Genomic DNA, 13,223 nt, shown 5'->3' on the forward strand with positions numbered 1-13,223 from the left:
ATGACGCTCGGCTGACGATATGCCTTCGCAGCGCTGCGACCACTTCGGCGACACTCGCGTCATGCAACCCTTCTCCGCCTTCACGCGACCCGCCTCAGCCGAGCGCGGGCTCGACATCTCGGACCGCGTCGTCGCCTTCCCTTCGCTCATCGTCCCGCCCGACACGCCCCTCTCGCCCGCCCTCTTCACCGCCGTCGTCGTCCACGCTGAGGCTGGCGAGATCTTCGCCTTCTCCTCTGCGCCGTACGCCCGTCCCGAGGTGCAGGAGCTGCTCACAGCGCAACCCGACCTCACACACCGCATCCTGCTCCTTCGCCCGTCGCTTGCCGCCCAGATCGCTCCGCCTACGAGTCTGACGTCCGTCCCTTCGTCGCCTTTCGTCTCCACCAACTCGCAGATCGGCGGGAAGCACCTCGGCAGTAAGGCGGATACTCCCGAGGACGCCGTCATCGAGCGGATGCACAGGGCTTCCGAGACGCAGCGGAAGGCGGCGGCCGACACGCTGAAGAAGACTGGCGTGCCCCGAGGTGGCGGCCTCCTCAAGTACCAGGCGTTGCAGACGGAGCAGGACAAGGCCGACAACCTGGCGAAGGTGTGTTCGCCGCGTGCTCGCTCTCGCCGTGACGCATGCTGACCAGTCTCATCCAGCGGCTCGCGACGATCCGTGCCCGCGAGCACTTCCACACGCTCCTGCGCGCCCCGCTCGACAAGATGCTCGCAGGCACACTTATCGTACGTCGTCTCCAGCAGTTCGGTCTTGCGGCCGCCAGATCGAAACTGACAGCGCGATCCCGCAGCGCCCGATCAAGCCGACTGGAACGTCCACCCCCTTCCTCACGTACCGGGTCGCGAAGTCGCCGAACGACACCACGAAGAAGGAGCAGCGTATCACCGTCTCGAGCAATCCCTTGAAGGAGTGGGGTGCGGACGGTCACTACGGCGTTTCGGTCACCGTCCGACGGGAGTCCGTTCCCGACAGCTACGACTCGATCAGCTTCCACCGCGTCGACGGGGAGGGCGACTCGGCGACGGTGGGTGAGGTGATCAAGACGTTCAAGGGCAAGGGTGGCTTGGGCTTCGGCGAGCTGGCCTACTCTCGCCTCTTCGGCATTCTGCACGCCCATGTCGACTACGAGGACAGTCTGTCGGCGATCCAGCGCGCGAAGCGCGAGATGCTCGTCGAGAGCAGGCGGCGCAGCACCGTCCTCTACAAGCAACGCCTCGCGACCGGCACAGTCCTCCGCTACGCAGGCCCGTCCGCTCCGGACGACAGCACCTCGAACCAGGGTCCGAACAGCGGCGACAAGGCGGACGAGCGCGAAGTCGACGAGACGGACGAGGTCAACTTCGACGAAGCGGGTGAGGAGGCTGCGATCGACGCGGTCTTCGCACAGGCGCTCCGCGAGGCTGGTCTCGAGGGTGACGACTTCAACGACATCATCAAGAATCTCGAGAAGGGTCAGTCCGACGAGACGCGCGACACCGACCCGGCCACGGATGCAGAGGTCGACGATGAAGTTTCGGGAGACGGAGAAGACTCGAGGGGCGCCGGAGGTGAGGAGGACATGACGGTTTGAGGGTGCGTCATCTTATTCTCGCGCAATGCTTTACGAGCTGACCTGCTTCCCCACCGACAGCGGCCGTTCATCCTTCGACTCGCCCCTTTTCCGCTCCGCGATCGGTTCTCTCGACCCTCCCTCCTCCCGTCCTTCCCGCTCTCGCGCTTCGCCCCTTCTCCTGTCGCCTACTTCCCCCACATGCTCCATCTACCCCTCTCGTTCACCGCTTTCTCTGGTCAATGCTTCCTCTCTGACTCTCGTCGCCTCCACCCCTAATCACTCCCTCTCGTCCCCCTTGTTGTTGTCGTGTGCTCGGCGGGAGCTTTCCTCCTTCGGGGGGTTTTCGGCCCGCACAGCGCTAGTAGCTGCGGACGACCGGGGCACACGGCCATTATCGCTTAGCACCCCTTCGCATTATACCGCTCGCGTTTGTTGCCGTAATCAACCTTCCTTCCCAGCCACTGCTTCACACTTCGAGCGGCCCGCGAGAGGAACGTCACTCTCTTCCCACCCGTCGACGATGGAGGGGGGTCCGCACCCGAGGTCCTGGATCTGGCGCAAAGCAGGAGGAGGAAGGTCGCTCTCCCCGATAAGCAGCGCGGCCTCGCGAGCGCTGATTTGTAGCTTACGCAGCCTCTGTGCGAGAGAGACGAGTGAAACGGTCTCTGATTGAGGAGAGGCGTCCGAAGCTTTCCTCGAAGGCCCGCCTCGCTCGCTCTTCCCCTCACGCCCACCCTGCTCTCCAAATGCTCGCCGTGCACACACAAATCGTCCACAGGTATTGCAACGGCGTTCTTCGGACTTACGAGACGTAAGGAGTAGAGACAAGGCGGACGAAGGCGAGGAGCGAGCGGGGCATTATCGGGGTTGCTTCGAAGGTCGTTCGGGGATACAGGGCGGAGAGTAACATGCGAGAGAGAGGGGTTGCGGCTGTGAGGGCGCGGAAGGCCGATTCTGGGGGCTTGACAGGACTTGGCGAGTCCGACGGCCTGCGCGATCTCGAGCTCGTCAGTAAACGTCTCGCGAGGTTTCATGCGGGACAGCGTACGTTGCGCTTGAGGTCGTAGACCGAGTAGACTGTGAGGAGGGGGCCGGGAGGGACGTGGGTCAGCGCGGAGGGTCGGGGAGGAGGAGGCGAGGGTCTGGGGACGTACACTTGCGCAGGAAGACGTCGCCTACGATCTCGCGCGAAGCGGCGGAACGAGCGAATCGGCCTCCGCCGTTGTGTGTCTCGATATGAGCACTTGACAAGCATAGCCAAGCGTGTGAAGGCACGCAAGGAACACGCAAACAACGAAAGCCTCAGGCGAGAGCGAGGAGGCGGTAGACGAGCAAGGGCGCATTCGTTGGCTCGCAGCAGTCTGACCGTTACGCTTGGCAGGTTGCTGAATTGTGCTGGTTCGCTGCGGGCCTCCACAGCGAGCTCAGCGAGACCGCAGAGAGGGGACGAACCCAGCCAGCAGGTCCTGCGCGAGTATCACGCCATCCCAGCCAATCCAACGCCTCCGTCCGCCCATCATTACCTCCTTCGTGAGGTTCGCTGCGTCCCCAAAGCCCTCGAGAGGTTGTGTCGAGTGTGAGGTCGATGCGAGCGAGGTTGGATTGATGAAGAAGTCGGAGGGAGAGGACGCGGTGGCGACGCAGTCTGAGGATAGTGCGGGCTCTTCGCTGGGGGTAGAACCGTCATTCAGACCAGCAGCAAGCTCCAGATCCGAGCAAGGGGCGTAGTCGTCGAGCGAGAGCGTCCTCCCCTTCGTCGCGCGTAAGTCGCGTCTCCCTCGCTCCATCCGCTCACTCACTCACGCTGGAATGGCTGTGCACTGCTACAGGAGGCTCAGTGATGCGAGTACGACTGCGCCACGCTTCTCCCACTCGCCCGCTCCCGTTGCTCTCGTCTCGACGGCCTTCTTGTAACTGGGCGCACACAACACGGCCGCCTCAGCCTGAACGGGTGCGGTGGCAGCTGCAACGGGTGCGTGACACTCCACGCGCTCACGTGCTGTCCCAGCTGACCAGGTCTCGCGCATTCTGCACATGCTGCCTCGCTCCTCTCGCACCGTCCCAACCTCGACGCCTCTCGACGCCTGCCATCTTCCGACTCATTCAGCCTCAATCTGAGCAGCGGAGCATGTACGACATCTCCGAACTGCCTGGGCGCGCCCTAGCGGACGAGCGACGTAGTGTCGTCTTGCGAGCCTACGAGGTCTCTGCCGCTTTCCGACTCGTCTTCGCACGGCAAACTCGCCTAATCACCATACTCGTGCGTCAACTTCTGTAGCGCCGTGCGAGCGTCTCGGGCTGACGAAAGCTTCCCTCTCGCACAGTACTCGGCGCGCTGACTCGCCGTCGTGTCCGCGTGTCGCTAACACCTCGCTCGGACTGCGCTCTTCCTCCCCCGCCTGCTAGACTCCATGCCAGCGCAGAAACTTCTCGCTCGTCTGGCGCTGCGCTGTCAAAGCGCTTGAGCCGCCAATCGCACTCTCGCTCCGGGCTGCCGACGAGCAGAGCTCGATTACTTGCTAGCCGCTCGAACGGCTCGCCCGCTCTCGACTTCCTCGACTGCAACGCCCGACTACGACGCCCAGCACCGCCTGACTAGGGCGAGGACGGTGGCCGCGGCGGACTTGCGGCTTCCGAGGTGCGTCTTTCTCCTCCCACCGCTCAAACTCACTCCAGTCGGGTCTTCGGATGCCGGGTCGACGCCCTCGCCCGCCTCCCTCCGTTCCTCGCACCACCAACACGCCCGACTCGCGCTCACGCCGACTTGCCGGACTCGACTCGCGGCGACGACCCGATTACACCTCGCTATCCTAATCCAGCAATACGAGCAATTATCCTTAGAACAGTTCCGAGACGCACCGGATGGAGTTCGACGGACTTTCGCGGAGCCAGCTCGCCCTGCTTGAGAAGGCCATGCCCTTCGTCAACCTTTTGCAGAAGACCTCTGTCCCGCTACGTCGCCGCGCTCGTCTCGAGCAGGCCCTCGTCGCCCGCGTGCCTGCTCGAAGCTGCGTGCAAGACCCCTCATCCGGCCGAGGACGCTCGAGACGGACGGCGGCGAGCTCTCGAGGCGCACTCGCTTGGCGCCTTTCGCTCGACTGCTGCTTCTCTGGGCTCCGAACGACCCGCAGCGTCGTCGATGAACGCGTTGATGCGAAGTGGGCGTCGATGTGGACCCTACGAAGCCCTTCCTCGCGCTTCGACAGACACCGTTGCTTGCTTGACGAGCGATTCTCTCCGCCTGTTCGCTCTCGCTCACGCTCGACAGTCCTGCGAACTTCAACGAGAATCCCTCCTCATTGCTCGTCCCCGCCTGGGCGCACGCCTCGCCGCTCGAGCAACCTCGGCTCGTTTTCTCCTCACCTCCTCGCTCGCTTCATCTCCTGCTAGCAGCACTATCGAGCTCTTGCGCAACCACAGCCGACGACTTTTTGAACGTCACATATGTTGGAAATGCTGGTCAAGCGGCAAAGGGTGGTCTACTGGGTCTGCGGATGCGCGAGGGGATGCGAGTGGGGATGCAAAGTCTGTGCGAGGGATGCGGGGATGAGGGTGGCAAGCGAGAAACGGTACTACTCAGAAGAAGCGGGGACGTGGCCGAACAAGTGGAAACGAGAACAAGCGAGGGGCAAGCGGGCGAGTGTCGACGAGCGGCGCTACGAGCGGTCGTCGAGAGGGGTCGTCGAGGTGTTATTGCGCGAGGTCGAGGCGGACGGCGCATCGATCTGGTCGCCATAAAACTGCGAGGGGGGCGTCTGCGGGTGCGATCTGGTGAGTTGGCGAGCTACATGAGGTTGGAAAGCGAACGCACCGGGAGGTCGAAGGCCGTAGCATCCGTCGCGGTGCTCGTACTCGAGTCGGCGTGGGTGAGCGGGTCCTGCAGGCGGGGCGAGGGTGAGTGCCGACGAGCGCGAGTGCACGAGCTGGGGAGAACACACCGAAGCGGTCCTGCCTCCATCGGTCGCGGTCGTCGAGCCCGAACCGTACGAGCCGGCGGCGAGGTAGCTCGACGGACTGAAGGCGACGGAAGGAAGCGGTAACTGTCGCGGCAAACGGTCAGTGCGAGCAAAGGGACGGCCGGAAGTCGGTCGAAACGCACCGGGAGCTGCGAGGCGACCGAGTTGAACGAGTGCGTGCCGTACATGCGCGAGTCCGAGTCGTTGTCTGAGTACTGCGGTGACCAACAGTGGCGGTCAGTAACGACAGGCACCCGCGCAGGAGATGCAGGGAAGAGAGAGGAAGCCGAACGAACCGACATGACATTCTGCGACTCGGTCGTGAGGGCGCGGCGGCGCTTGATCGGGTGCGGCTTGAGCGGCTTCGCCTCAGCCTCAGCTGAACGCTGCTCCTGTTAACAAAGTCAGTAGAGACCGCAGGCGAGGGGAAGGAACAGGCGCACCTGCTTCTTCCACTTCGTATGGTAGTCGTACACCTCGTAGCGAAGGAGGATGTCGATGTCGGCCGCCGTCAAGCCCTGAGCCACACCCCACTCCCGCATCTGACCCGCCAGCAACTCAGTCAGCCAGTGAAAGGCTTCAAAATGGAAGAAACCGAAAGCACCTTCTCGACGAAGATCTTGCGCTGAGCGACGGGATGATAGTCCCAGTCGATAGCGTCGTTGAGACGCGCAGCAGTCGCGGCGTCGTGCTTGGCGGCCTGCAAGTTCGCGAATTAGCAGGCAACAAGTGAAAGTGGGAGTGCAAACGCACAAGATGGATCGCCCGCCCCATTCCTGACGCATAGCCTTTCTCGGCGAGCCACTTCGTCGATTCCAGCTGCATCCGTACAATACCGGGACCGCAAACGTCGTCCGCCGCGAGACCGATGGGCGATGGCAACGCCTGCACCGGGAAACGGCAGCGACGCTGCAGACGAGTGCGAGTGAGTGCGCGCAGACTCCCCGTACGAAGGAGGGGGGTCGTCCGTCCCTGCTTCGGGATCCGCGGCGGCGGCGGCGTGGAAGGGAAGTGAGCTGGGGGGTGCGCGGGGAAGGTATGGGGAGGGACCGGTTGGACGGGGAATGACGGGAGGAGAGGGGAGGGCGGCGCGCGCTTCCCGGACGAGGCGTTCTGCGGGACGGCAAAGTCGACGTCGGTCAGTACGGCCGTTCTCAGCGAGATGAGTACGATGCGGTGAGAAGAGACGTACCGCGCTCGTCGCGCTCGGCGCGGGAGAGACGGTCTTCCTCGTACGCCAGCAGCGCCTTCTCCTTCCTCGCTGCGCCCATCCGACTCGTCAGCTCGCCTCGCCTCACAGTAAGGTAAAGTCGGACGCACCCGCCTCAGCCTCCTTCTCACTCTCCTTATACCTCCTCTCCCTCTCCTCCGCCTCCTTCGCAGCCCTCAACTTCCCCTCCACGACCAACCTCCCACACCTAACCCTATACACCTGTCCCTCTCCTCCTCTCCAAACCAGCGCCTCCTCAAATTCTTTCACCTCGCGTTTCCACCCGCAGAGGACGAGGAAGTCCTTGGCGGACCCGGAGGCGGGAGTGAGGATGATGCGCTGGATGAGGGGGTTGGAGAGACGGATGTGGCGGTATTTGTGTGCTTGGGAGGGAGCGGGAGGAGAGAGGAGGTTGGAGAGAATCGTGTGCAAGGTCGAGAGGGTTTCGACTGCTTGGGTTTTGGAGACGTTCGGGAGGAACTGTGGCGCTTTCTCGCATCAGCCCGCGCATGTAGAGTAAGGAAGAGGGGTAGAGAGGGAACGCACCTGACTATCCAACACCCGATGATACGCCAACAAATCCTTCCTATCAGGCCTGAACTCCTCGCCCCCCTCCTGGTCCAGTCTCGCCGAGTGCGCCTCGGCGCGACTGGTAGGCCTCGGAGCAGGCTGAGCACGTGCGAGAGCTGCGGCTGCGGCGGGTGAGAGCGTGCGTGTGGGTGAGGAGGGTGCGAGAGAGGAGGATGACGGAGGTGGGGAGGGAGCGGGAGGAGCGATGGGCAGGGAGGAGGAGGAGGTGCTGGGTGTGGGATCGGGGCCGCCGAAGACTGGCATTGCGGGTAGCAGCAGCTCTGGCGAGCGAGCGGAGTCGAAGCAAAGTGAGCGGGAGGAAGGAGAGAGGAGGAGTCCAAGTTGCTCGCTGTTAAGGTCTGCCTGTTGACTTCTAGAATTGACAGAGACCGCACTACAGCTTTGACAGTTACTCAGACGACACAACCGCCCGCTCAAGAGGCTTCCTCGGATCCAGCGCAGTGCGCCTTGTACGCATCCTCGTTGAGCAACTCGTCAAACTCGCCCGGGTTCGACAGCTTGATCTTGGCGAGCCAGCCTGCGCACGCCAACGCTCTCGTCAGCTACGCGGGAACCGAAAAGAGCGAGGAGAGAAGCACGTGGGACGCACCGTCCTGTTCGGGCGACTTGTTGAGGAGGTCGGGCTGGTCTTCGAGGGCGTCGTTGACCTCTGCGATCTGACCACCGACGGGCGCAAAGATGTCGGACGCGGCCTTGACGCTCTCGACAGCGCCCATCTCCTCTGCCATTCGCGAGGGACAGAGGGAAAGGCAAGGTGAAAAGGTGAGCGAGCGTCGACCGCGAGCACAGAGCGAGAGTCGGCGTACCGCCCTTTGCGACCTGCGTGCCCTGCTCCGACACCTCGACGTAGACGACGTCGCCGAGGGCCTTTTGGGCGTAGTCGGTGATGCCAATCGTCCCGAGTCCGGTCGAGTCGTCGAACGCGACCCACTCGTGCTCGACCGTGTACCGCTTGGCTGCGAGTCGACGATACACAGTCAGTATACAACAACAGCCAGCCCGTTGGCGCGGGAGCGGGTGCACTCACTGACGACGGAGCGAGTGAGGGCGGGGAAGCGGGCGCGGGTGAGCGGCTGGCGGAGAGCGACGGTCGCTGTCCGTGCGATGGGTCGGATGGCAGTCCTGAGCATTGTAATTTCGTGTAATGTGGCACAACGGAGGGAGAAGAAGGGCGTGCACGCTCCTCGCTCGCCTTGTTCTGCTCCGCTTGCCTTTCCCTCCGACGACGACGCTCGCTCGCCTCCCTTTGTTCCGCGAGAGAGAGACAAGGGGAACATGCTCACTGGGCTCACACGGGGACACACTCTCACGCTCAGCTCGCTCGCCCCCGTCCTCGCTCTCTTGCTCGTCGTCGTCCACATCCTTGCCAAATACTCGGGTGCCATGCTCGCACTCTTGCTCGCTGCCGAGGCACTCGCACTCGCTGCCTTTCCATACGCGACAGCGCAATCTCATCACTCACCGCAGCCGCACCTGGCTGTCCGCGCCGCCGCTGCTTCCGCGTCCTCTTCCTCTGCGAACTCGTCCTCGCCGCTTGTGCCTGCGGTCTGCACGCCTGACTTGTGTCTCGAGGGACAGAATGCCCTCACAGGTGCGCCGAACTCACGGCCGAATTGCGTGAGACGCACACTGACTCGCTCCTTCACAGCCGGCGTCGTCGTCTCTTCACCCGTCAACGGCTCAACTCAGCAAATCACCCTCCTGCCCGGCACTTACACGCCTTCTTCGCCCGCCTTCTCGTCCACCAACTCGTCCCTCTCATCCGCCCTCTTCTCCCGCCGCGCCTCCGCAAGACCCTCGAATGGGTTCTCCGCCTCCGGATCGCTCGCGAGCGGGTCGACTTTCACGGTGCAGATGATGCATGGTGTGACGGCGTACTCGAACGCGCTTTATCAGGGAGAAGCGACGTATCTCTCCCTACCGACCAACTCGTCCAACTCGTCCAACTCGTCCTCCTCCTCTTTCAATTCGACCTACTCAACCACCATCCACTCCCTCCTCTTCTCCCCCTCGACCTCCCTCTCACTCTACACAATCCTCTCGACCCCCTCCTCTCCCCACCTGATCCTCTGGTCCTCCCTCCCCGATTTCTCGCAAACCAAGGCCCTCGCGACGGGCGCGAAAGTGGTGGATGTGCAGAGTAGTGCGTGTGTGAAGGGGTGTAGGAGCGGAGGGAGGTGCGTGAGTGGGGGGAGGTGTGTGTGCGAGATTGGGTGGGAGAGGGAGTCGTGCGGTGCGTTCTATCCCTCGCCTTCCTTTCTCCTCTTCCTCCGGCGACGGAGGTGCTGACGAGGTGCGGGTAAACGTAACGGCGCACAGACACCTGCTCGAAGGGCTTCTTCGGCCCAACTTGCCAGCCCTGTCCCGCCGGCTGTTCGTCCTGCGACGACGGCCTAACAGGCAGCGGCCTCTGTCTCTCCCCGTCTTCCTCTTCCTCCTCCGTCGTCCTTCCCAGTACGTCCCTCCCCTCGCACTTATCCTGAGAAACTAGCTAACCATTGGCGGAACAGGCACATGCAACTGCCTCAACGGCCTCTGCGCCTCAAACTCGACTACGGCTACGTGTGCGTGTAGCGCGGGATGGACGACAGCGGCGAATGGGACGCAGTGTGCGGCTTGTGCGGCGGGGTATTACCTCAGCTCGGGAGGGGATTGTCTCGGTGCGTCCTTGCCTCTCTTTTCTCGACTCTAGCGTCCGAAGATGAGAGAGCTGATAAGAGATTGAGGCGGATGAACCAGCCTGCGACCCAACCTGCGCAACATGCTCCTCCCCCTCGGGCACCTGCCTAACCTGCCAACCCACTCTCCAACCCACCTCCTCCTCACCCACTTCCTGCGTCCCCTCCTCCTCCTCCCAACAAAACGGCACATTCATCACCTGCCCCTCCCGGACCTTCTTCGACTCGTCCACTTCTTCCTGCGTCGCGTGCGATCCTATGTGCGAGAGCTGTTACGCAGCGGGAGCCGGAGCGTGCACAAAGTGTCGCGAACCGAATGTGTTGATGCCTGGTGGGAAGGGGTGTGTGGCTGTTGATTCAAAGACGGGCGTGTGTGATGCGAGTAAGGTCGGTGGGAGTGGGAATGCGACGACGAGCGCGGGTGGGTGGGTGTTCGATAATGCCAAGGGGGTTTGCGATGGTTCGTCCCTCCCTCCCTCCCTCTCCTCCTGCGCGCCGCTCTCTAGCGGACTCCCCTGACGCACGGGTTCTCCGCAGCCCTCCCCGCGAAATGCCTCGCGGGCGGTATCAACTCGTTCACCTCCGCTTCTACCCGGGCACAACTCGCGTGCTCGAAGTGTCTGCCGGGGAGTTTCCTCGTTAACGGGGCTTGTGTCGACGAGTGTCCGGCGGGGACGATGGTCAGTAACGATGGGACGGGGTGTCAAGGTACGCTTTCCTCTCCTCTCCTCTCGCTTCGTCCCGACGGTAAGAAGCTGAGAGAGGGTGAGCACAGCCTGCGACTCGTCCTGCGCTACATGCGCACACTCGACCTCCTTCTGCACCTCCTGCGCCTCCTCGACCGCCCTCGTACAAAACGGCACCTGCATCACCGGCCCCTCCTGTCCAGCCGGCTTCTTCTCCTCTCCCTCATTCCACTCCCCGCTCCTCCCTTCTTCACCGAACACAACCGCAGCGACGTGTCTCCCCTGTCATCCAGACTGCGCAACTTGCTCCGACACCCCAACGACATGCCTCACCTGCCCTTCGTCGCGGCCCGTCTTCCTCGCCTCGTCGTCTTCGTGCGTCTCAACCTGCGCGCCAAACGAGTTCTTCGACTCGACGAAAGGGCAGTGCGTGGCGTGCGACCCCTCATGCGCGAGTTGCGCCTCTGCAGGCGCAGACGGCTGTCTCTCCTGTCCTTCGGGTCAGAAACTCGTCAGCGGGCGATGCGAAGCGCCGAAGGACGGATGCGCAGTGATAGACGATTTTGGAGTCTGCCTCGAAGACCTCGTCACCGTCGCTCCCCAATCTCAATCAGAAGCTGCGCAGGCGAAGTGGAAGATGCCTTGGTGGGCGATCCTTGTGTTGTTGATTTGTGTCGCGGCGTTGGTGGTGGTTGCGGTATTGGTTTGGAGGAGGAGGGAACAGAGGAGAAGGAGGGAGCAGACGGCGAGGTTTGCGAGAGATTTAGGGAACAAGGAGGTGCGCTTGCTTGCTCACTTCTTCACCTTTTCCGCGTACCGAGATTGACACGAGGGACGGACTCAACTCGCAGGTCGACAAGAAACTCGCCGCCCTACCCATCTCGATCGCCTACCCTCCCATCCCTCGCGCGGCCTCCCCTTCTCCTTCGTCCTTCTCCTACCTCTCCCCCGCGCGTCCTCCTCCCCGCCGCCCTTCTCCACCTCCACCAGTCTACGGCAAAGAGCTCTCCGACGTGCCCCTCACTCCCCGCTTCGTCCTCGAAGACCCAAACTCTCCAATCTCTCCCACTCCCTCTCGCTCATCTTACGCTCCTTCCGCCCGTCCACCCTTGAGGTCGGAGCAGAGTCGGTGGTCTGATTCGTCGATGGGAACTGGGAGGGTGAGGGAACACAAGACGGGAGAGTCGGCGAGGACTTTTACGACGAAGGCGGGGAATACGCTTACGATCCAGAGTAAGAACCCGTATCTCGGGAGAATCTAGAGGTGGTTGTGTAGAGGGGTTTGTTGTATCACGGACACACTTGGCTGCTCGTTGCGTTCTTTCGGTGAGAGATGGTGCGCTCAACGAAGCTTCGAGCGTAGAGTGCGGTGGCAGGCTGACGGCGGACTGACGGTGCTCGTCTCCAGTCTCGCAACAAGGAGATGTCTAGAAGAGCCGCGACCAAAGCATGCGGCTAGACGACGAGCGAAAGGGCCTCGCAAGCTGCTCTTCGTCAACACCTGCTCTCAACTGAGCGCTACTCGACGCACGCGAACTCGGATGCATTGCGAGGCTACTGGTAGTTGGCGTACAACGACGTCGACGAGAACTTCTGGCCCGAGCGGATGACCTGCACGAGAAAGCGGAGGCAAGTCAGCGAAACTGCACGAGGACCGCCGCAGAGAGCGCGAGACTCACCTTCTCGACCGCATCGAGGAAGTCTTTCTCCGTCGCAATTTTACGACGCTGGCGAATCGCAAACATGCCAGCTTCGGTGTACACGGAGCGAAGTTCGGCACCAGTCGCGTTCGGGCAGAGGCGAGCAACGAGGTCGAAACGAATGTTGCGTTCGACGGCCATCGAGCGGGCGTGGATGCGGAGATTATACGCGCGGCTTTCTGTTTGCAAGGGTCGTGGCTGTGAAGCGAGAGCGACTGTGTCGCCTGCAAGACGGGGAAATCAGCAAACGTGTAATGCGAAGACGCGAAGAGCTGACCTGGCTGGCGGTAATAGCAGAGACCAGAGGTCACCTCGCGCCCTTCTCCTGCCCTTCTTGTCCGTCCACATCGTCAAAGTCCGCCCAACGACTCTTCTGCCTGCCATCCGCAACCTCCGCCAGCTTTTCCATCAGCTTCTCCATCCGTTTCGCTTCGAAGGCCGGGGACACAGCGAGCATCAGGTCGTCTAGCGTGTCGAAGACGGCGTTGTTCTGGCGAGTTGAGCGAAGTTGAAGAGGGAGAGGTGGGGAAAGTCGGAGAGAAGAGTGGTCAGCGAGCCGCTCCTGAGTCGGTTAGCAGACGGACGCACCTTTCTGCATCTTCCCTTACTGCCCACGATACGCCATCCTCCATCTGAGCACGAGACGGTGACACTCTGGCCCTCCTCGAGCAAGTCGACCTCGGCACGAGCAGCGTCGGGCTCAGCGGGGTCGTCGGGGAGCAAGCGGTACGTTCGCATGCCCCAAGGGATCTCTGACAGCGCCTGCTTCAGCTCAGAAGCGGCAAAGGCGGAAGGCATCGCTGTTGGCGGAGGGTGACCTCGAGGAGGACTGATGAGGATGAG

The 13,223-nt window shown here is 62.5% G+C and overlaps 6 protein-coding genes across 6 annotated transcripts in view; 2 read left to right on the top strand and 4 right to left on the bottom strand.

The window, feature by feature from the left end:
- Nucleotides 1-1,577, top strand: part of RHTO_02805 (uncharacterized protein) — a gene marked incomplete at both ends in the record, with an annotated part of 3,851 nt that extends 2,274 nt beyond the window's left edge. The window contains 3 exons of the mRNA XM_016416478.1: nucleotides 32-592; nucleotides 649-732; nucleotides 798-1,577. Of these exons, the coding sequence (XP_016276197.1) occupies nucleotides 32-592; nucleotides 649-732; nucleotides 798-1,577 (1,425 nt within the window). The remainder of the gene's footprint in view (nucleotides 1-31; nucleotides 593-648; nucleotides 733-797) is intronic.
- Nucleotides 1,578-5,019: 3,442 nt separating this feature from the next.
- On the bottom strand, nucleotides 5,020-5,822 carry RHTO_02806 (uncharacterized protein; the record flags this gene model as incomplete). The annotated part of the gene is made up of 5 exons (XM_016416479.1): nucleotides 5,020-5,314; nucleotides 5,371-5,436; nucleotides 5,498-5,599; nucleotides 5,659-5,730; nucleotides 5,812-5,822. 5 exons carry the CDS (start codon nucleotides 5,820-5,822, stop codon nucleotides 5,020-5,022), a joined length of 546 nt encoding a protein of 181 aa, XP_016276198.1.
- A 408-nt stretch (nucleotides 5,823-6,230) lies between these two features.
- Nucleotides 6,231-7,559, bottom strand: RHTO_02807 (PUB domain-containing protein; the record flags this gene model as incomplete). The annotated part of the gene is made up of 4 exons (XM_016416480.1): nucleotides 6,231-6,628; nucleotides 6,708-6,776; nucleotides 6,836-7,205; nucleotides 7,272-7,559. 4 exons carry the CDS (start codon nucleotides 7,557-7,559, stop codon nucleotides 6,231-6,233), a joined length of 1,125 nt encoding a protein of 374 aa, XP_016276199.1.
- Nucleotides 7,560-7,729: 170 nt separating this feature from the next.
- On the bottom strand, nucleotides 7,730-8,446 carry RHTO_02808 (glycine cleavage system H protein; the record flags this gene model as incomplete). Its single annotated transcript, XM_016416481.1, has 4 exons — nucleotides 7,730-7,833; nucleotides 7,906-8,037; nucleotides 8,123-8,272; nucleotides 8,344-8,446. 4 exons carry the CDS (start codon nucleotides 8,444-8,446, stop codon nucleotides 7,730-7,732), a joined length of 489 nt encoding a protein of 162 aa, XP_016276200.1.
- Nucleotides 8,447-8,699: 253 nt separating this feature from the next.
- On the top strand, nucleotides 8,700-11,942 carry RHTO_02809 (TNFR/NGFR cysteine-rich region family protein; the record flags this gene model as incomplete). The annotated part of the gene is made up of 8 exons (XM_016416482.1): nucleotides 8,700-8,907; nucleotides 8,965-9,549; nucleotides 9,636-9,770; nucleotides 9,827-9,976; nucleotides 10,275-10,454; nucleotides 10,532-10,702; nucleotides 10,770-11,458; nucleotides 11,532-11,942. The coding sequence occupies 8 exons, from the start codon at nucleotides 8,700-8,702 to the stop codon at nucleotides 11,940-11,942; spliced, it is 2,529 nt and encodes an 842-aa protein (XP_016276201.1).
- A 292-nt stretch (nucleotides 11,943-12,234) lies between these two features.
- RHTO_02810 (26S protease regulatory subunit 7) lies at nucleotides 12,235-13,178 on the bottom strand (the record flags this gene model as incomplete). The annotated part of the gene is made up of 5 exons (XM_016416483.1): nucleotides 12,235-12,291; nucleotides 12,360-12,604; nucleotides 12,658-12,705; nucleotides 12,750-12,870; nucleotides 12,969-13,178. The coding sequence occupies 5 exons, from the start codon at nucleotides 13,176-13,178 to the stop codon at nucleotides 12,235-12,237; spliced, it is 681 nt and encodes a 226-aa protein (XP_016276202.1).
- Between the last annotated feature and the right edge of the window lie 45 nt (nucleotides 13,179-13,223).

Source organism: Rhodotorula toruloides (assembly GCF_000320785.1).
Source record: "Rhodotorula toruloides NP11 unplaced genomic scaffold Scaffold2, whole genome shotgun sequence".
NCBI lineage: Eukaryota > Fungi > Basidiomycota > Microbotryomycetes > Sporidiobolales > Sporidiobolaceae > Rhodotorula > Rhodotorula toruloides.